The sequence below is a fragment of the Pan paniscus genome, chromosome X (genome assembly GCF_029289425.2).
Source record: "Pan paniscus chromosome X, NHGRI_mPanPan1-v2.0_pri, whole genome shotgun sequence".
Lineage (NCBI taxonomy): Eukaryota > Metazoa > Chordata > Mammalia > Primates > Hominidae > Pan > Pan paniscus.
This window is the reverse complement of record NC_073272.2, coordinates 80,650,549-80,671,858: the sequence shown is the minus strand read 5'-3', so window position 1 is coordinate 80,671,858 and position 21,310 is coordinate 80,650,549. Positions and strand designations below refer to the sequence as shown.

At 36.2% G+C, this 21,310-nt stretch overlaps 2 protein-coding genes across 8 annotated transcripts in view; one reads left to right on the top strand and one right to left on the bottom strand.

Annotated features, from left to right (window-relative positions):
* Positions 1 to 3,702, bottom strand: part of SH3BGRL (SH3 domain binding glutamate rich protein like) — a 98,728-nt gene extending 95,026 nt beyond the window's left edge. Inside the window, exon 1 of the mRNA XM_003824427.5 lies at positions 3,255 to 3,702. Coding sequence (XP_003824475.1) covers positions 3,255 to 3,299 — 45 coding nt within the window. The 5' untranslated portion in view covers positions 3,300 to 3,702. The remainder of the gene's footprint in view (positions 1 to 3,254) is intronic.
* The window catches only part of HMGN5 (high mobility group nucleosome binding domain 5), an 87,899-nt gene continuing 70,211 nt past the window's right edge, over positions 3,623 to 21,310 (top strand). For 4 of the 7 annotated variants that reach the window (XM_055106829.1, XM_055106828.1, XM_055106826.1 and 1 more), the window contains exons 1-2: positions 3,624 to 3,762; positions 10,206 to 10,385. The gene's annotated coding sequence lies outside the window, so the exon portion shown is untranslated. Of the gene's footprint in view, positions 3,763 to 7,717; positions 7,791 to 10,205; positions 10,386 to 21,310 lie in introns of all 7 variants that reach the window. The other 3 variants (XM_003824426.4, XM_055106825.1, XM_055106827.1) reach the window with 2 other exon arrangements.

The following is a 21,310-nucleotide window of genomic DNA, read 5'->3' as shown; positions in this document are numbered from 1 at the left end:
GATATATATAGATATATATATATACACACACATATATATACACACATATATATACACACACAAAATAAAATATTATTCAGCCATAAAAATGATATTCTGTTATTTGTGACAACATGGATGAGCCTGGAGGACATTATTTTAAGTGAACTAAGACATAACACAGAAAGACAAAAGACATACCACACGTTCTCACCCATGTGGGAGCTAAAAAAGTCGATCCCATGAAGATATTGGGTAGAATGGTGGTTACCAGAGGCTGAGAAGGGTAGGGGGAAAGAAGGATTAAGAGAGGTTGGTTAATGAGTACACAAATACAGTTAGATAGAAGGAATAAGATCCACTGTTCAATTGCACAATAGGGTGGCTATAGTTACCAATATAATTTACTGTATAGCTAGAAAAAACAGCTAGAATATTTGGAATGTTCCCACCACAAATAAATGATAAATGTTTGCGGTAACGGATATCCTAATTACCCTAATTTGATCATCACACATTGTGTGCATGTATCAAAAGATCATATGTCCCCCATAAATATGCACAATTATGATATATCAATAAAAATAAAAAATGAAATCCATTGCAAAGACCAACATACTTGTTTTCATTTCTAAACTTTCAAGAAGCAAGTGCTACTCTTCACTATTAGGCCACTTTTTTTGTTTTGTTTTGTTTTGTTTTTGAGAGAAAGTCTCGCTCTGTTGCCCAGGCTGGAGTGCAGTGGTGCGATCTCTGCTCACCGCAAGCTCCGCCTCTTGGGTTCACGCCATTCTCCTGCCTCAGCCTCCCGAGTGGCTGGGACTGCAGGCGCCCGCCACCATAATAAGTTAACATTGTCTTGCCAATTATCACAGATCCAGATCCCCCACTCTGCCCAGTATAACCACTATAACATCTGTTGTTTTTTTTTTTAATGACAACCAGTAGGAAGATTAAGAAACAGTCAGCTACCACCAATCCAAAGCAAAGAAGCTTTTAACTGTTCTTCAGACAACTAAACTTAGTCACTTATTGAAGTATCTCACTATGTGCAATTGGAGAATTCCATCAGGATATTTGCTCAAAACTTTCTAACTTATGTATTAAAACAAACAGGGCATCAATCTTAAAGGAAAACTTTAGTACAGCAAACTGAAAAGTGCCTTTCTGAAGTAAATAATCACCACTCCATTCACGTTACAAAGAAGTACTCACTTTACACTGTTTGGGTATTATTTAAAAGTGTTGTAATATTATAATAAAGCAAGGATTTATTTTGGCATTATGAAGTAGAATTTTGATAACAGGTTCATTGAACTATAATTACTACAGTAGATAAATTTCTAATAAATTTCTAACTACTTATGACAAAAAATTGAAATAAAATACAAATACCATAAACATCTGCCATTTGCATGGTCTTCAACAACAAAGTCCAACAAAGATGGGAAGAATAGACACTGAAGACTACAGAGGAGGGAGGGAGGAAGGCAAAGGTTGTAAAATTACCTATTGGGTACTACGCCCACTACCAGGGTGAGAGGTTCAATGGTACCCCAAACCTTGCACAGTATACCCATGCATCAAATCTGCACATGTACCCTCTGAATCTAAAATAAAAGTTGAAATCTAAAAAAAAAAAAAAGGAGTCCAATAAAGGAAATAATAGAAGACAGCAGCCATTTCTAAGGCTCTTGGAAACTTAAGACTTAACAAAGAGAGGTGCAGTTATTCTTACTTGAATAGAAATTCTGAAAGCAGTTTCTTGTTGAATCTACTTTTGAAGAAGGGGTAGAGGAAGGAGAAAGCAAAGAATAAATAACAGTATTGAAACTGTATGACTCCCAAAGCAAAACTAACTGCCTGATCTGTTCAGTCTCATTAGGGGTTTAACTAAAGGCATTAAGTTGGACTTTACAATTATTGGATTGAGTTGAGACTCTGAGCAACTCAAATTTTACTTTGAAATATTAGACAATATGTATGGAAAATAATAAAGCAAGAGGCTCATAAAATTAGGTCCAAAGGAAATATAAAAGGTGTTCTTTTTTTTCAACCTAAACTTATTCAAAAAATGTAAGATTAAATTTTCTGATATTCCAAAATTGCATAAACATATCCACACATGGTGGCCAGAGAAGACAAAGTTCAAATATCAAGGTTCTTGTGATTTAACATAACCTCCACTTCCATTCCACATCCTCTCAGGTGTAAATAAACAAGCCAAAAAATAAAAACACACAACAACCTGGATTAGCTGCTGCTCTAAAGCTCAAGAAGACGGAAGGGGTTCCTATACCCTACAATCTGAACCCACACATCTGTTCTTGTCACTGTCTGCCTTTCTCTTGAGTTGTAAAAAGCAGAAACACTTTCATTTATCATGGATATACACTCATCTTGCACCCCAGTTTATCATATTCTCCCGACAGCTGCTGAAAATTTGTTATTCTAAATTAAGAGTAAGTGAATCCATGAAAGAGAAAGTCCTATCATTTGAAGCAGCAGCAACTCAGGCTACCACTACACAAGAAGCCACTGAGCTCCCTATCCAGTTCTCAATATATTTGAAGCAGTGAGAGAAATTTAAAAGTAAAATATTTTGAAAGAATAGAAAAAGTCAAAATAAGGGACAATATGGGGGGAAAACTGAATCTCGTGTCATATTAAGTTAAAAAAAAATTTACGTCATTGTTACCAACTTCCCCTCCCAATTTGTCTAGTTCTAACAGGCCTTCAAGCTCAAGTTAACCACTTTCTTCTACACACTCTCAAAATAACTCCATTACCAGGGTCTCACTCACCCAGAATAATTACAATGCCTCGGTAGGCCTCCACTCAATCCCCACCAGTTACAGCATGTGTACCCCCATCCTTTATAGAAGTGCACTCCTCCTTGTCTCCGTACTTAGGGCGTATTCATCAAATGTCTCACTCTTGAAACTCACCAGTGTGCGATTTTACTTGACTTCACGTAACCCTAAAGACCGTATAGCACCATCTCCCATCTCCCAAAACTTGGTAGCTTTCGTTTTCCTTCAAAGGAGAAATGTGCCCCCCAATGTCACGAAGCAAACAAAGCTGAACTCTATGTGGAAAAAAAAATGAAATCGATGCAACAAAGGGAAAAAAGGGAAGAAGAAGGGTGGGATGGGGGATGCATGAGTCTTCCAAAGGAGAAGCTGCCAGAGGAACTTCTGCATTTTAATGGTTCTGGGGCAGCAGAGGACTGGTGTGTAGAAAAACAACAAAGGTGGACTCCCCACTCTCCTTACCGCTGTAGAGCCAGAGGAAGATGCAATATATACACGGATCACCATCCTGGGAACAGCGGCTGCGGTTGTTTGGGTCCTGAAAAGGGCTGTGGAGCAGCTGCAGCAATGGCTGGAATCCAGCTAGGGGCTGAAACAGCGGTTGGCAGAGAAGGGTGGGGGAAGGTGGAAGGAGAACTCGCCGGAGCCCCGCCTCCGCCTTTAGCAGCTTCCACCGAGCTCTCTAAGCGCTGCAGTTCCAGCCCAAAACCCCGGAAGGAACAGGCTGTTTGCATCAATTCTATTTTTTTAAATAGGGAATCTCGAATAGCACCGCGAGATCTGTTGAAACATTGATTTTTGACGATTCCTTCCCTGAGAAGAGGGCGAGGAGAAGAAGAAAGAAAAAGGAGAACTGAATTGAATTAGATTAGCATGAAGGACCTTTTCACGCGGAGACTAAAAGTACTGCGCATAACTTCCTGCTCAGAAATATATGCAAATAAGAAGACAGATCCTGAAAGAGCAAGCTGTATGTTGAAAACCCATGTTCTCAAAGCCTTGCGCATTTTAAGATTCCTATTACGTAGTGATTTTTCTGATCTTAGCTCGTTGTAGGAATTAGGCACTAAAGTACTGAGCAATGCCGCAGAGTTTTGAAGGAAAGTTTCAGGTTTCCTTAAGCCCGGAAATGGCAGGATTGGTTTTCTTTTTGAATTTTGTGTTTTGTTAAATTAGGGAACCCTGCTTCCGTGGGAATTTGCAGGAGGCCTGATTGGCAAGTTTAAGAATGAAGGAATAAATTACAAAGAAAAGATTGAAAATATTGTGTAAAAAGATGGATGATTTTTGTTTTGTTTTGCTTTTTAACTGACTGAAGTAAGGGATTTGGGAGAACATATTGCAGATGTTGAAATGGTGAAGAGAGAGATCAGATGGTTATTTGTAGCTCTAAGGAAATGAGCAAACAGTTGATAATGTCCAGAGACAGACCATATACTTCAAAGTGTAGTTTTAGGTTCCCAGATTATGTTAAATGAACAGAAAAAAAGGAATTTGCAAGATGAATGAGAGTGGAGAGAAGGAGTCAGTCGCTTGTCCTACTTCTTTTCCTTTGCTGTTTTTCCACTGTCTCCAGTCTAGTGGTTTACTGTCTTTGCCTAGGCTCAGTGCTTACAATAGCTTTGTTAACTGTTCCCTACCCACAGGTTTTCCCTTCTCCAATCTGTCTTAAATACTAATTCCAAATTAATCTCTTTACATGTTGTCCTTAAAACAACCTCAAGAGGTGGGTACTATTACATTAATTTTACAGATGAAGAAACTGAAACCCAGAAAAATAGTTTTCCTAAAATCATATGGTTAGTACATTCCAGAGTCAGGAACTCCAGAGGCCACCTTCTTATTTTTTTTTTTTATTATACTTTAAATTCTAGGGTACATGTGCACAACGTGCAGGTTTGTTACATAGGTATACATGTGCCATGTTGGTTTGCTGCACCCATCAACTCGTCATTTACATTAGGTATTTCACCTAATGCTATCACTCCTCCAGCCCCCCACCCCCCGACTGGCCCCGGGGTGTGATGTTCCCTGTCCTGTGTCCATGTGTTCTCATTGTTCAACTCCCACATATGAGTGAGAACATGCGGTGTTTGGTTTTCTGTCCTTGTGATAGTTTGCTTAGAATGATGGTTTCCAGCTTCATCCATGTCCCTGCAAAGGACATGAACTCATCCTTTTCTATGGCTGCATAGTATTCCATGGTGTACATGTGCCACATTTTCTTAATCCAGTCTATCACTGGGACATTTGAGTTGGTTCCAAGTCTTTGCTATTGTGAATAGTGCTGCAATAAACATACATGTGCATGTGTCTTTATTATAGAAAGATTTATAATCCTTTGGGTATATGCTCAGTAATGAGATTGCTGGGTCAAATGACATTTCTAGTCTAGATCCTTGGGGGATTGCCACACTGTCTTCCACAATGGTTGAACTAATTTACACTCCCACCAACAGTATAAAAGCATTCCTATTTCTCCAAACCCTCTCCAGCATCTGTTGTATGATTGCCATTCTAACTAGCATGAGATGGTATTTCATTGTGGTTTTGATTTGCATTTCTCTCATGACCAGTGATGATGAGCATTTTTGCATATGTCTGTTGGCTGCATAAATGTCTTCTTTTGAGAAATGTCTGTTCATATCCTTTGCCCACATTTTGATGGGGTTGTTTTTTTCTTGTAAATTTGTTTAAGTTCTTCGTAGATTCTGGATATTAGCCCTTTGTCAGATGAGTAGATTGCAAAAATTTTCTCCCATTCTGTAGGTTGCCTGTTCACTCTGATGATAGTTTCTTTTGCTGTGCAGAAGCTCTTTAGTTTAATTAGATCCCATTTGTCTATTTTGGCTTTTGTTGCCATTGCTTTCAGTGTTTTAGTCATGAATCTTTGCCCATGCCTATGTCCTGAATGGTATTGCCTAGGTCTTCTTCTAGGGTTTTTATGGTGTTAGGTCTTACATTTAAATCTTTAATCCATCTTGAGTCAATTTTTGTATACAGTGTAAGGAAAGGATCCAGTTTCAGCTTTCTACATATGGCTAGCCAGTTTTCCCAGCACCGTTTATTAAATAGGGAATCCTTTCCCCATTGCTTGTTGTCAGGTTTGTCAAAGATCAGATGGTTGTGATGTGTGGTGTTATTTCTGAGACCTCTGTTCTGTTCCATTGGTCTATATATCTGTTTTGGTACCACTACCATGCTGTTTTGGTTACTGTAGCCTTGTAGTATAGTTTGAAGTCAGGTAGCATGATGCCTCCAGCTTTGTTCTTTTTGCTTAGGATTGTCTTGGCCATGTGTGCTCTTTTTTGGTTCCATATGAACTTTAAAGTAGTTTTTTCCAATTCTGTGAAGAAAGTCATTGGTAGCTTGATGGGGATAGCATTGAATCTATAAGTTACTTTGGACAGTATGGCCATTTTCACGATATTGATTCTTCCTATCCATGAGCATGGAATGTTCTTCCATTTGTTTGTGTCCTCTTTTATTTCATTGAGCAGTGGTTTGTAGTTCTCCTTGAAGAGGTCCTTCACATCCCTTGTAAGTTGGATTCCTGGGTATTTTATTCTATTTGTAGCAATTGTGAATGGGAGTTCACTCATGATTTGGCTCTTTGTTTGTCTGTTATTGGTGTATAGGAATGCTTGTGATCTTTGCACATTGATTTTGTACCCTGAGACTTTGCTGAAGTTGCTTATCAGCTTAAGGAGATTTTGGGCTGAAACAATGGGGTTTTCTAAGTATACAATCATGTCGTCTGCAAACAGGGACAATTTGACTTCCTCTTTTCCTAATTGAATACCCATTCTTTCTTTCTCTTGCCTGATTGCCCTAGCCAGAACTTCCAACACTATGTTAAATAGGATTGGTGAGAGAGGGCATCCTTGTCTTGTGCCAGTTTTCAAAGGGAATGCTTCCAGTTTTTGTCCATTCAGTTTTATGTTGGCTGTGGGTTTGTCATAAATAGCTCTCCTTATTTTGAGATATGTTCCATCAATACCTAGTTTATTGAGAGTTTTTAGCATGAAGGGCTGTTAAATTTTTTCGAAGGCCTTTTCTGCATCTATTGAGATAATCGTGTGGTTTTTGTCATTAGTTCTGTTTATGTGATGGATTACATTAATTGATTTGCATATATTGAACTAGCCTTGCATCCCAGGGATGAAGCCAACTTGATCGTGGTGGATAAGCTTTTTGATGTACTGCTAGATTCTGTTTGCCAGTATTTTACTGAGGATTTTCACATCGATGTTCATCAGAGATATTGGCCTAAAATTCTCCTTTTTTGTTGTTGTGTCTCTGCCAGGCTTTGGTATCAGGATGCTGCTAGCCTCCAGAGGCCACCTTCTTAACTATTACTGTTAACTCACTGCCTGGAAGAATGAAAGTACTAAAAAAAAGTTAGCAATTTTTTCATCCTAAAACACCACTTTCTTATATTACTGAAGACAACGTAGGCAGAAATACTTAAATTAGCTCTCCATTGACTATCGAACTAAACCTAAATTATGTTGCTAAACAGTTTTCACCATAATCTAGGCCCACACTATTCATACAATCTTACTTAGTGCTCCCCCAAACTAACTTCCCTATGTACGTAATCATTGTTGACTACCCGCTGCAATCATCATGCTTATGATCACTCTCATGCCTTTGCTCTTCCTGTTTCTTTCTTCACCTTCTCCCCACATTCTCATAACCTTTTCTGCCCTCTCCACTTATCCAACTCTTGCCTTTGCTAGACACAACTCAAAATCTTTATACAAATAATCAGGCAAAAGTAAGTCAGCATGATCTAGTCACCCTCCTCATTGCCAACATCAGGGCTACTGCTATTGCACTTTTCGGCCTATGCAACAGGAGACTCTTTCTTCTGTTTTTTTTCATTTTGCAAAATGAACATAATTTGTCTTATACTACCGTAGTATGACATCCCTTTCCCTTCTCAAGTGGACACTGCTATGCTCTCACCCCTCACTCAGAACTAAGAGTCTCCAGGTGAGTTATTTTCATTTGCCACACCAAAAGTAGCTGAATTTTCTTGATCAGCAAATACCCCCTCAGCAGAAGCACTCTTTATCATCACTGAGCTCTTTGGAGTTGTAATTCACCCTCTTTTCTCGCCCTGATAATTCCTCACTTTCCTCTTGAGGTCTTTGATATTTTTCATGTATTATAAAATACCTTCCAATATTTTAAATTCCCTTTATCAAGAGAGTTCCAGATCACCTAGTCCCCACCTTTTCCAGAAGCAGAAATTTTACCTACTTTTAAACTTCTGAGAAAGTTAAAATATTATTTACCTACAAAACACTACAAAATTATGCTGTAGAAATGTTTAATGAACTGTCTGAAAAACATTATCATGTCAACTTCATTGAATATTAAGTTTACTATTTGTAAAAATTTCATTTCATTTGAAAACAATTTGGAGTTTACATTTTTATCTCACATAAGCAGAATTCCTGTTTCTGCAGAGAAATCACTGTCGAGCATATTTTAATGAATTGCTTGTGGCTGAAAATTTTTTAAATTTTAAAACAAAGTTATACAAATTTTAGAATATGCTTAATATTTATATTCAAGTGGGATTATAAGTATATTTGCATTTTTATGTTTGATACACTGTGAAGTGGTGTGTATTAGTCTGTTTCACACTGCTATAAAGAAATACCAAAGACTGGGTAATTTATAAAGGAAAGAGGTTTAATTGACTCACAGTTCTGCATAGCTGGAGAGGCCTCAGGAGACTTACAATCATGGTGGAAGGCAAAGGGGAAGCAAGCTTGGACCTTCTCACATGGCAGCAGGAGACAGAAGAGGGAGGAGCAACAGGGGAAGAGCTCCTTATAAAACCATGAGATCAGCCAGGCACAGTGGCTCAAGCCTGTAATCCCAGCACTTTGGGAGGCTGAGATGGGCAGATCATGAGGTCAGGAGATTGAGACCATCTTGGCCAACAAGGTGAAACCCCATCTCTACTAAAAATACAAAAATTAGCCGGGCGTGGTGGTGGCCGCCTGTAATCCCAGCTACCCAGAAGGCTGAGGTGGGAGAATTGCAGGGAGAGGTTGCAGTGAGCCGAGATCATGCCACTGAACTCCAGCCTGGCGACAGAGCTAAACTCCTCAAAAAACAAAACAAAACAAAAACAAAAACAAAAAACAAACAAACAAAAAAAACCCATGAGATCTCATGAGAACTCATTCACTATCACTAGACCAGCATGGGGGAAACCACCACCATGATCCAGTCACCTCCCACCTGGTCTCTCTCTAGACATGTGGGGATTATGAGGATTACAATTCAAGATGAAATTTGGATGGGGACACAAAGCGTAACCAAATCTTCCCGTTTCCAAAATAAGAATGTCTGGAGTCTTGGTGGTCTTCAAAGAGCCTTGATTTTTAGAAGAACCACCAACATCACTCAATGATGCCCTAGTGCCCACCTTCCTGCCTCCTCTGGCAGATGGGAGACCAGTAATATAAAATTGTTTCTCTATTAACACACAACACATTAACACATAAATATGTAAATCACATACAAAATTACCGCACATTGGAGGATATACTGTTGTTCTCTTCAAGTGCCAGCAGAAGGGGAGTATCTGCCGAGGAGATAGGGTAGGTTAAGTAACAGAGTGTTATGCTTAAGAATTCTTATCCTGTCTCGGTCACCTGCTATGTAGTGATGTGCATCGGCAGGAAGCAACATTGACTCCTTACCAGAGGGAGTCCTGAAGTATTGTGTTCAGAGGTCTGATCTCATCCCAGATGGTACGTTCATGATTAGAGCCACTAGAGGGCGCCATTCAGCTATAGAAAAACAATGTGCAAGGCTTTGAAGCGCCGGACTTAAGAGATGTAATTTTTGTTAGCTCTTTACAGAATTCCAGCAGAGGGATAGAATGTCATTTCATGCGTTGTCCCTGAGCAGTAACAGTAAATGGTCTCAAGGAAAAATAAGGCTCTACTCAGGAGCAACCCCTATTTCCAAAACCTTCTGATAGTTTGAGTAAGGGTTACTGCCCCACTCTTCCGTTGGGTATCACTGACTCCAGAGGAGGAGCGAATAAATTTGGTTATCATTAGAAAGAGACAGGATAGGGATAGGGTGGAATTTTAAACCCCTTAAAACCTCAGAAGTCACTCTAACCCTCTGTGATGGTTAATATTGAGTGTCAACTTGATTGGATTGAGGATGCAAAGTATTGTTCCTGGGTGTGTCTGTGAGGGTGTTGCCAAAGGAGATTAACATATGAGTCAGTGGACTGGGAGATGCTTACCCACCCTCAGTCTGGCTGGGTACCATCTAATCAGCTTCCAGCACTGCTAGGATAAAAGCAGGCAAAGGAACATGGAAGGACTAGACTGGCTTAGTCTCCCAGCCCACATCTTTCTCCCGTACTAGATGCTTCCTGCCCTTGAACATTGGAATCCAAGTTCTTCAGCTTTGGGACTCTTGGACCTTCGACCACAGACTGAAGGCTGCACTGTCGGCTTCCCTATTTTTGAGGTTTTGGAACTTGGACTGGCTTTCTTGCTCCTCAGCTTGCAGACAGCCTAATGTGGGACTTCATCTTGTGATCGTGTGAGTCAATGCTTCTTAATAAATTCCCCTTTATATATACACCTATCTTATTAGTTCTGTCCCTCTAGAAAACCCTGACTAATACGCTCTCTATCTTCCCCCCACATCCTACCAGTAATAACTCCATAGAGTGGTTGTCCAGAAATTACTTATGAACACCTCCAGTTACAGTGAGCTGAAAATTCCAGAGGCATTTCCATTCTGCTTTTAGTCAGCTTAAAACATTAGAACATTATTTTCTGAGATTAAGCTGAGAACTGTTTCCTTTCATGTTTCTTTGATTCTAATAATTACCCATTATAAACTCATCTTTATCCTTGTAATATGAAGCCTTCTCTTCTCCAACTTAGTATTTCCTGTTTCTCTAGCCATTCTTCATAAGCTGTGATCTCTAGAGGTGTCACTAAAGATGTTTCAGTTTGTCAGTTTCTCTCTTCTACAAAAGGTCGTCCCAGAATTGAATGTCATAATCCAAGTATGGTATGACTAGCATTGTATAAAGTAGTGTAAGGTCCTCATTCTGGACACTGTGTTTCTCTTTTAGCCCTTTTATTTTCTGAGGAATAGTATTTCACAGTGGTTTTAATTTACATTTCACTGATTACTAAGAAGTTGTGCATCTTTTCATATATTTATTGCCATTTATATATTTTCTTTTGTGGAATATCTGTTAAGAACTTTTTCTATTTTTCTATTTTTTTTTGTCTCTATTCCTAATAGCAACATTTTGTCCCTATGTGTTGCAAGTAACTTTTATCCTGAGGCTAGCCTTTTTTTAACATTTTTAATTAGTCATATATAAAATATTTTTCTTTATGGTTAATGCTTTTCTGTGAATTTTTAAAGAAATCTTTCCAGACCCTGAGAACGTGAAAATGTTATCTTACATTTATTTATAAAAGCTTTATTGTGGTGCTTTTTACATTTAGATCTACATTCCACCTGGAATTGATTTGTGTGTAAGGTTTGAGATATATGTCAAGTTTAATTTTTTTCAAATAGATATCCAATTATTCTAGCACCAATAATTGAAACTACACCCTTTTCCCACTATTTTGCAATACCATCTTTGTCAAAAATCAAATGATTATACATGCATGAGTCTGTTTCTGGTGTCTGTATTCTGTTTCATTTGTCTATTTGTCTACCCTTGTGCCATTACCACACTGTATTACTTATTATAAATTTAAATATCTTGAAATGTAATATGGCAAATTCTCCCACTTTGGTCTTCTTCATGAAGTGTCCTGACTATTCATTGCCCTTTATATTTCCTTTTAAAAAGGTAGAATGTTTATAACCGCAATATACAAATACAATTGATTATAGTATGTTGATCTTGTATCAAGTAATTTTCTAAACTCATATGTGAATATTAATAGTTTATCTGTATATTCTTTTACATTTTCTATTTACACAATAACATCAACCATAAAAAATGGCAGCTCTATTTTTTCTTCCAATCTTATACTTTTTATTCATTTTCATTTCCTTATTTCCTTTGACACCTCCAGAACACTCATTCCTTTCACCATTGTTGTGTAACAAACAACCCTAAAGCTTAGTGGCATGAAGCAACCATTTTATTATACTCACAGATTCTGCAGGTCAAGAATTCAGCCAGGGCACAGAGGTGACTACTTGTCTCTTCTCTACTGTAATTAGGACGTCAGCTGGAAAGCCTTGAAGGCTGGGAGTCACTTGATGGCTGCAGGCTAAAACCATTTGGAGGTTTCTTTATTTGTGTGTCTGGTGCCTTTGTTGAAATGATTCAAACATTAAGCTCAGATGTAAATGTTGACTAGAGTGCCTGAATATGGCTTCACCACATGACTTTCTCATGGCATGGCAGCTTCAGAGAGTTGATCTTCTCATACTGCAGCTTACAGCCCAATGAACAAGGCAGAAACTAGATCATCTTTTATGACCTTATCTTGGAAGTCACATAGCATCATTTCTCCGAACAGCTATAATCCAGAAACAAGAAAAACAACACTTGAATGGACTCCAAAGGAACCTTTAAGGTGACTTGGATAGGCTCCAAAAGCAAAAGTTATATGTCTTTGAAAAAAGATAGCATCATCTGGAGCCTCATTGTTAGTACCACATTTTCATCTCAAAGTCTAGCACTCAATTGAAAATAATCTTACCAAAAAAAATAGATGTGACTGAAAACTAAAGACTAGAAAAGCACACAAAAATTAAAAAGAGGTATTACCATCAAAGGAGTAGCAAAAAAAAAATTATTGCTGACTGTACATCAGAACAAATGAGAGGCAGAAGACAATGAAAACATGGCTTCAATGTTCTAAAAGAATATAACTGTCAGCATAGAATATAACTTTGCTAAAATAATAACTGTCAGCATAGAAATCTAAAGCCAACAAAAATATCCCTTACAAACTAATGTGAAATAAAGACACTTTCATATAAACAAAAGAGAATTATTCACCAAAGTTTTACACTAATTGAAATACTAAAGGATGTATTTTGGGTAAAATAAAAAAGATTATAGCTAAAAGATGCAGCAAGAAGTGAAGAACAACAGAAATGGCAAATATCTGAGTAAATCTGAATGAGCAATGTGTAAAACAATAATAACAAATGTCTTGTGAGTTTAAAATATGTACAGAACTAAAAGACATAAGAAAAATTTAAAATTGTATATATAAATAAAAACCTTCCCACAAAGTAAACTATAGGCCCAGGTTATTTCATTGGCAAAATTTACCAAACATTTAAAGAATAAATAATGCCAATTTTACCCATATTCTTCAATATAATAGAAGAAAAAGGATATTTCTCAATCATTTCAAGGGCAGCTTAGTGTTCATTCCAAAGCTTGATGAGTACATTTCAAGAAAAGAAATACACAGGCCAATCTCATCTCTTGAAAAATAGAAGCAAAGTTGCTAAACTAAGTAGTATCAAACCAAATCCAGTAGTATATAAAAAGGATAGTACTTTATGACCAAGTTGGGTTATTCTAATTGTTAAGCAGAACATTGGGCATCACTTACTAATCCCAGGAATTTACTCTAATCACATATGCCCATTGCATCGCTTTATCAGAGTCATGAAGGAGAACATAATGCAGTCAAGCCCTGGATGAAACAACACTTTACTTATATAGAAAAAAGACAGAGCACAATCAGCTTCAATAGTGTGTGTTGGTACCCTCCATGGCTAGACGGTACCCCCTAGCAACCAACACAGAGCAACTGGATAAGCACACCCTTCTTGTGCCTTAGAAAAAAGACCTTATCCACACCCACCCCAACCCAGTCTGAAAGACAGAAAGCTAGGACATGTCTGAGAGCCATGGATGCATACACTTAGTAAAACAAAAGAACACTTAGTAAGTCTGAAACAGAAAAATATTTCTAGCCTGGAATAGGGTGTGTAGTCTGCTTATCTCTTGCTAAGGAAATATTTTAGTCCCAATGCCTATTTTAAATGGCCAAGTGGGGGTCAAAAGACTGCATACACAAGATTGCCTTTCCCAACACTAAGAATTCAGGGTTGGTTCAACACTTGAAAAGCAATCAATGTAATGTGCCTCATTAACTTAAGAAAGAAGAAAAATCACATGATTATCTCAATAGATGAAGAAAAGTAATGTGATAAATTCAGCTTCCCTTCATGATTGAAAATTAGCAAACTAGAAATAAAAAGAGCCTCTTTAATCTGATAAAAGATGTATATAAAAAGCTAAAGCAAACAGTATACTTAGTGGTGAAATATTAAACTTCTTCCTGTGACAATGGGAATGAAACATGAATACCTGCTATTACCTCTTCTACTCAACATAGTGCTAGATATTCTAGGCAATATAAAAGAAGAAAAATAAAATAAAGTTATAATTTTTGGAAGGGAATAAATTTAAATGTAACCAATTGTAAATAATACACATGTATGTAGAAAATACAAAAGAAAATCTAATAAACTATTTTAAATAATAAATTGTTTGAGCAAGATAACTGCCTGCAAGATCAATATGTAAATAGAATGGTATTTGAACATATTAGTAACAGACATGGGAAATAAAAATGTTTAAACATACCATTTAAAATAAATAAAACAATATTGAAGGAAAAGAACAGAGTGGGAGGACTGACACTACCCAATTTCAAGGCTTACTATAAAGCTACAGAAATCAAGACAGTGTGGTATTGGTGAAAGAACAAATAGATCAAGGGAATAGACTAGAGAGCCTAGAAATAGACCTACATTAATACAGTCAACTGACCTTTAATAATGAAGGCAATTGAGCTAATAAGATAGTTCTTTTAACAAATGGTGCTGGAATAACTGGATACCTGCATGTAAAAAAAAATGAGTCTAGACATGAGATTTTACACCCATTACAATAATTAACTCAAAATGGATCACTGACCTAAATTTAAAATGCAAAACTATAAAACTCCTAGAAGATACCATAGGAGAAAATCTAGGTGACTCAGAGTTTAACAATGACATTTTAGATAAAACACCAAAACCACAGTCCATAAAAGAAATAATCAGTAACCTTAACATCATTAAAATTAACAAATTTCTTACACAGAATATGAAAATTTATTTAGATAGAGAGTAGATTGGTAGTTGCTAGAGGCTGGTGGTGAGGGTTTGGGAAGAATAGAGGAGTTGGGAGGTGAGAACTAAAGGGTATGGGGTTTCTTTATGGGGTCGTGAGAATGTCCTAAAATTGGTTGTGGTGATGATTACATAACTGAATATAGTGCAGATAAAAACTATTAGATTGTACCCTTTAAAGGAATAAATTGTATAATATATGAATTATACTTTAATAAATCTGTTACCAAATAAAATTTAAAAGTTCAGCTCTGCAGAAGACACTGTCAAGAGAATAAAAAGAGAAGCCAGAGACTGGGAGAAAATGTTTACAAAAGACATATCCGATAAGGGACAGTTTTACAAAATATACAAATAACAAAATATACAAAATATACGAATACTTAAAACTCAACAATAAGAAAATATACAAATACTTAAAACTCAACAATAAGAAAACAAACAACCAAATAAAAATGGGCCAAAGATCTTAAGCAACACCTACCTCATTAAAGAAGTTATACAGCTGGAAAATATACATTTGAAAAGATGCTCAGCTTCGTATGTCATGATGGAAATGTAAATGAAAACAACAATGAGATACCACTACACAACTATTAGAATAACCAAAATCCAGAACACTGACAACAGCAAATGCTGGTGAGAATGTAGAGCAACAGGAACATCATTCATTGCTGGTGGAAATGCAAAATGGCACAGCCACTTTGGAAGTCAGTTTGGTGGTTTCTTACAAAATGAAGCATACTCATACCATATTACCCAGCAATCATGCTGCTTGGTGTTTCTCCAAAGGAGTTAAAAACTTATGTCTACAGAAACCAGCACATGGATGTTTATAGCAGCTTTATTCACAATTGCCTACACTTGGAAGCAAATAAGATGTCCTTCAGTACATGAATGAATAGATTAACTGTGGTACATCCAAAAATGAAATATTATTAGATACTGAAAAGAAGTGAGCTATTAAGCCATGAAAATACATAGAGGAAACTTAAATCCTTACTATTAAGTGAAATAAGCTAGTCTGAAAAGGCTACATATCATATGATTCCAACTATGGGACATTATGGAAAAGGCAAAACTATGGATACAGTAAAAATGTCAGTGGCTTCCAGGGGTTGGGGGTAGGTAGAGACAAATAGGTGGAGCTATTTGAAAATATTCTATTTGAAAACACACAGCCAGAGGAGACAAAATAAAAAACAAGAAAAAACAAGTACACCTACAGGATCTAGAAAATAGCATCAAAGGGGAAAATCTTAACACAGTTATTGGCTTTCAAGAATAGGTAGAGAAAGAGAGACTCTCGGGCAGCAGACTTTTTGGTGGAAACCTTACAGTCCAGCAGTGCTGGAAGAAGAAAACTTTTACTCTAGAATAGTATATTCAGCAAAAATATCCTTGAAACATAAAAGAGAAATAAAGACTTTCCCAGACAAACAAAAGCTGAGAGATTTCATTAACACCAGACCTGTCCCACAAGAAATGCTAAAAGGAGGACTTCAGTCAGAAATAAAAGAACATTAATAAGCCATGAGAAATCATCTGAAATACAAAGTAAACTGGTAATAATGAGTACACAGGAAAAAAAATTGTAGCACTGTGACTGTGGTGTGTAAACTACTCTTACCTTAAATGTCCATCAATGATAGACTGGATTAAGAAAATGTGGCACATATACACCATGGAATACTATGCAGCCATAAAAAAGGATGAGTTCATGTCCTTTGTAGGGACATGGATGAAGCTGGAAACCATCATTCTCAGCAAACTATCACAAGGACAAAAAACCAAACACCGCATATTCTCACTCATAGGCGGGAATTGAACAATGAGAACACTTGGACACAGGAAGGGGAACATCACACATCAGGGCCTGTCGTGGGGTGGGGAGAGGGGGGAGGGATAGCGTTAGGAGATATAACTAATGTAAATGACGAGTTAATGGGAGCAGCAAACGAACATGGCACATGTATACGTATGTAACAAACCTGCACGTTGTGCACATGTACCCTAAAACTTAAAGTATATATATATATAAAAAAAGTAGAAAGACTAAATGATGAACCAATCAAAAACAATAATTACAACATTTGGCTGGGCACAATGGCTCACGCTTGTAATCCCAGCAATTTGGGAGGCCAAGGCTGGTGGATCTTTTGAGCTTAGGAGTTCAAGACCAGCCTGGGCAGTGTAGCAAAACCCCATCAGTACAATAATAATAATAATAATAGTAATAATAATCTGTGCACAGTGGCACATGCCTGTAGTCCCAGCTACTCAGGAGGCTGAGGTGGGAGGATTGCTTGAGCCCAGGAGGCAGAGATTGCAGTGAGCCATGATTTTGCCACTGCACTCCAGCCTGGGTGACAGAGTGAGACTCTGTCTCAAAAAAGGAAAAATAAACAATAATTCCAACTTTTCAAGACATAGTCAGTACAATAAGATATAATACATATGTAACTAACCTGCACAATGTGCACATGTACCCTAAAACTTAAAGTATAATAATAAAAAAAAAAAAGAGCTAGGAAGTTCTAAATAGGAAAAAAAAAAAGATATAAGTAGAAACAACAAAAAGTTATAAAAAGGAATAAAGTTAATATGTATGGTTTTTAATAATTTTCTTTTTGCTTGCTTGTTAGGTTTTTTATTCAAACAGTGTAAAGTTTCTAACTAAAAATAATGGGTTATAAGATAGTAACCTCTTGTAAGGTTGTAAGCCTCATGGTAACCTCAAATCAAAAAGCATACAATAGATACACAAAAAAGCAAGAAATTAAATCATACAATCAAAGAAAATCACCTTTAATAAAAGAAAGACAGGAAGGAAGGAAAGAAGAAAGAGGAAACACAAATCAGCCAGAAAACAAATAATAAAATGGCAGGAGTAAATCCTTACAATCAACAATAACACTGACCAGAAATGAACTAAATGCTCAAGTGAAAACACATAGACTGGCTGAATGGATTTAAAAAATACCCAATTATCTGTTGCCTGCAAGAAACACACTTCCCCTACAAAGGTGCACATCAATCGAAAACAAAAAGATATAAAAATATATTCCATACCAATGGAAACAAAGAGGAAGAATAGCTACACTAATAGACAAAATAAATTTCAAGAAAAAATTCTATAAGAAGGAACAAAGAAAGACACTCTATAATGATGAAAGTGTCAATACAGTCAGAAAATATGACAATTTTTAATGTAAATGCACCTAACACTGGAATACCCAGATATATAAAACAAATATTATTAGAGCTAAAGAGAGACAGATGCCCCAATACAATAATAGCTGGAGACATCAAACACCCGACTTTCAGCATTGGACAGCTCTTCCAGAAAGAAAATCAACAAAGCAACATTAGAAATAATCTCCACTACAGACCAAAGTGAACTAACAGAAATTTACAGAACATTTCATCCAGTGGCTGCAGAATACACATTCTTCTCAGCACATGGATCATTCTCAAGGATAGACCATATGTACAGTAACAAAACAAGTCTTTAAAAATTTTTAAAAATATTGAAATAATATCAAGCATCTTCTCTAACCACATGGAATAAAACTATAAATCAATGACAAGAGAAATTTAGGAAATTATAAAAACACATGGAAATTAAACAATATGCTCCTGAATGACCGGTGGATCAGTAAAGAAATTAGGAAGGGAATATAAAAATTGGTTGAAACAAACGATAATGTAAACACAACATACCGAAATCTATGAGATACGGCAAAAGCACTACTAAGATGGAAGTGTATAGCTGTAAGTGCTACATAAAAAAATACTTCAAATAAGCAACCTAATAATTTATTGTAAAGATGTGCTTATTTTACATTGCATGCCTATATCAAAACATCTCATGTACCCCATAAATATATACACCTACTATGTACCCAAAAAATTAAAAATTAAAAAATTAAAATTAAAGTCAAAGAACTAGAAAAGCAAGAGCAAACAAAACACAAAATTATTCAAAGAAATGATATCAGAGCTGAAATTAATAAATATGAATTGAACAAAATAATACAAAAGATCAATGAAACAGAAAGTTGGTGTTCTGAAAAGATAAATTAACAAACCTTTAGTCAAACTAATTCTGAAAAAGAGAGAAGACCCAAATAAAATCAATGTTGAAATATGTGACATTTCAATTGATACTGAAGAATTTCAAAGGATCATTAGTGGCTACTGTAAGCAACCATATGCCAATTGGAAAATCTAAAAGAAATGGATGAATTCCTACACAAATACAAGTTACCAAGGTTGAACCATGGATAAATCCAAAACCTGGACAGATCAGTAACAACTAATGAGATTGAAGCCATAATAGAAAGATTTTTAGTAAAGAAAAGCCTGGCACCCAATGGTTTCACTGCTGAATTCCACCAAACATATAAAGAAGAATTAATACCAACCTACTCACACTATTGTGAAACATAGAAGAAGAGGGGACACTTTTAAATTCATTCTATGAGGCCAGTATTGCTCTGATACAAAAAAACAAAGACACATCAAAAAAGGAGAACTATAGGTGAATATCTTTGTTGAATATTGACACAAAAATACTCAACAAAATACTTCCAAACTGAATTCAATCACACATTAAAAATATCATTCATGATCACCAAGTAGGATTTATCCCATTAATTGAAGGATAGTTCAAGATATGCAAATCAATTATTGTTATACATCATATAAAGAGAATGAAAGACTAAAATCATATGATTATTTCAATTGATGCTAAAAAAGCATTTGAAAAAAATCCAACATCCCTTCATGATAAAAACCCTAAAAAAACTGGGAATAGAAGCAACATACCTTTACATAGTAAAAGCCATGTATGACAGACCCATAGTTAGTATCATACTTAATGAGGAAAAACTGAAAGTCATTTCTCTAAGATCAAGAGCATGACAAGGGTGCCAACTTTTGCCATTGATATTCAGCATAGTACTGGAAGTCCTAGTTAGAGTAATCAGAAAAGAGGAACAAATAAAGAGTACCCAAATTGGAAAAGAAAAATAAAATTATCCTTGTTTGCAGATGATGTAATCTTATATTTGATAAAACCTAAAATCTCCTCCAAAGAGCTATTAGAACTAATATACAAATTCAGTGAAGTTGCAGGATACAAAATCAACATATAATAACTACTAGCATTTCCATATGGCAACAGAAAACAATCTGAAAAATAAATCAAGAAAGTAACCCCATTTGCAGTAGCTACAAATAAAATAAAATAACTGGGAATTAACTTAATCAAAGAAGTGAATGATCTCTACAATAAAAACTATAAAACATTGATGTAAGAAATTGAAGAAAAGAAAAAATTGGAAAGGTATTCCACAATCATGAATGGAAAGAATTAATATTGTTAAAATATTCATAGCACCCAAAGCAATCTACAAATTCAATGTAATATCTGTCAATGTAACAATGACATTCTTAACAGAACAAAAATCTAAAAATGTATATGGAACCACAATAAACTCAGAATAGCCAAAGCCATTCTAAGAAAAAGAACAGAACTGGAGAAATCACATACCTGACTTCAAATTATATTACAGAGCTATAGTAACTAAAACAGCATGGTAACACCATAAAAACAGACACACAGACCAATGGAGCAGAATAGAGAAACCAGAAACAAATTCACACACCTAAATGAACTCATTTTCAGCAAAGGTGCCAAAAACATACACTGGGGAAAAGAAAGTCACTTTAATAAATGGTGTTGAGAAAACTGGATACTCATTTTCAGAAGAATGGAACTAGGTCCCTCTCTCTTGCCACATAGAAAAATCAATTCAAAATGGATTAAAGACTTCACCTAAGGTATAAAACTAAGAAACTACTGAAAGAAAACATTGGGGAAACTCTCCAGGACATTGGACTAGGCAAAGATCTCTTTGAGTAATAACCCACAAGCATAGGAAACCATAGCAAAAGTTGAAAGATGATATCAAATCAAGTTAAAAAGCTTCTGCACAGCAAAAAACAAAAACAAAGACAAAACAAAGCAAAACAAAAAAAAAATCAATAAAATGAAGAGAAAACCCACCCAGTGGGAGAAAATATTTGTAAACTACCCACCTGCATTACTCAGTTCTAACACTGCTATAAAGAAATATGTGAGACTGGGTAATTTGTTTTAAAAGAGGTTTAATTGGCTCACAGTTCTGAAGGCCATACAGGAAGCATGATGCTGGCATCTGCTCAGTTTCTGGGAAGGTCTCAGGAAGCTTTCAATTATTGAGAAAGGCAAAAGGGAAGCAAGCATGTCTTACCTGGCCAGAGCAGGAGCAAGGGGGCAGAAGGTA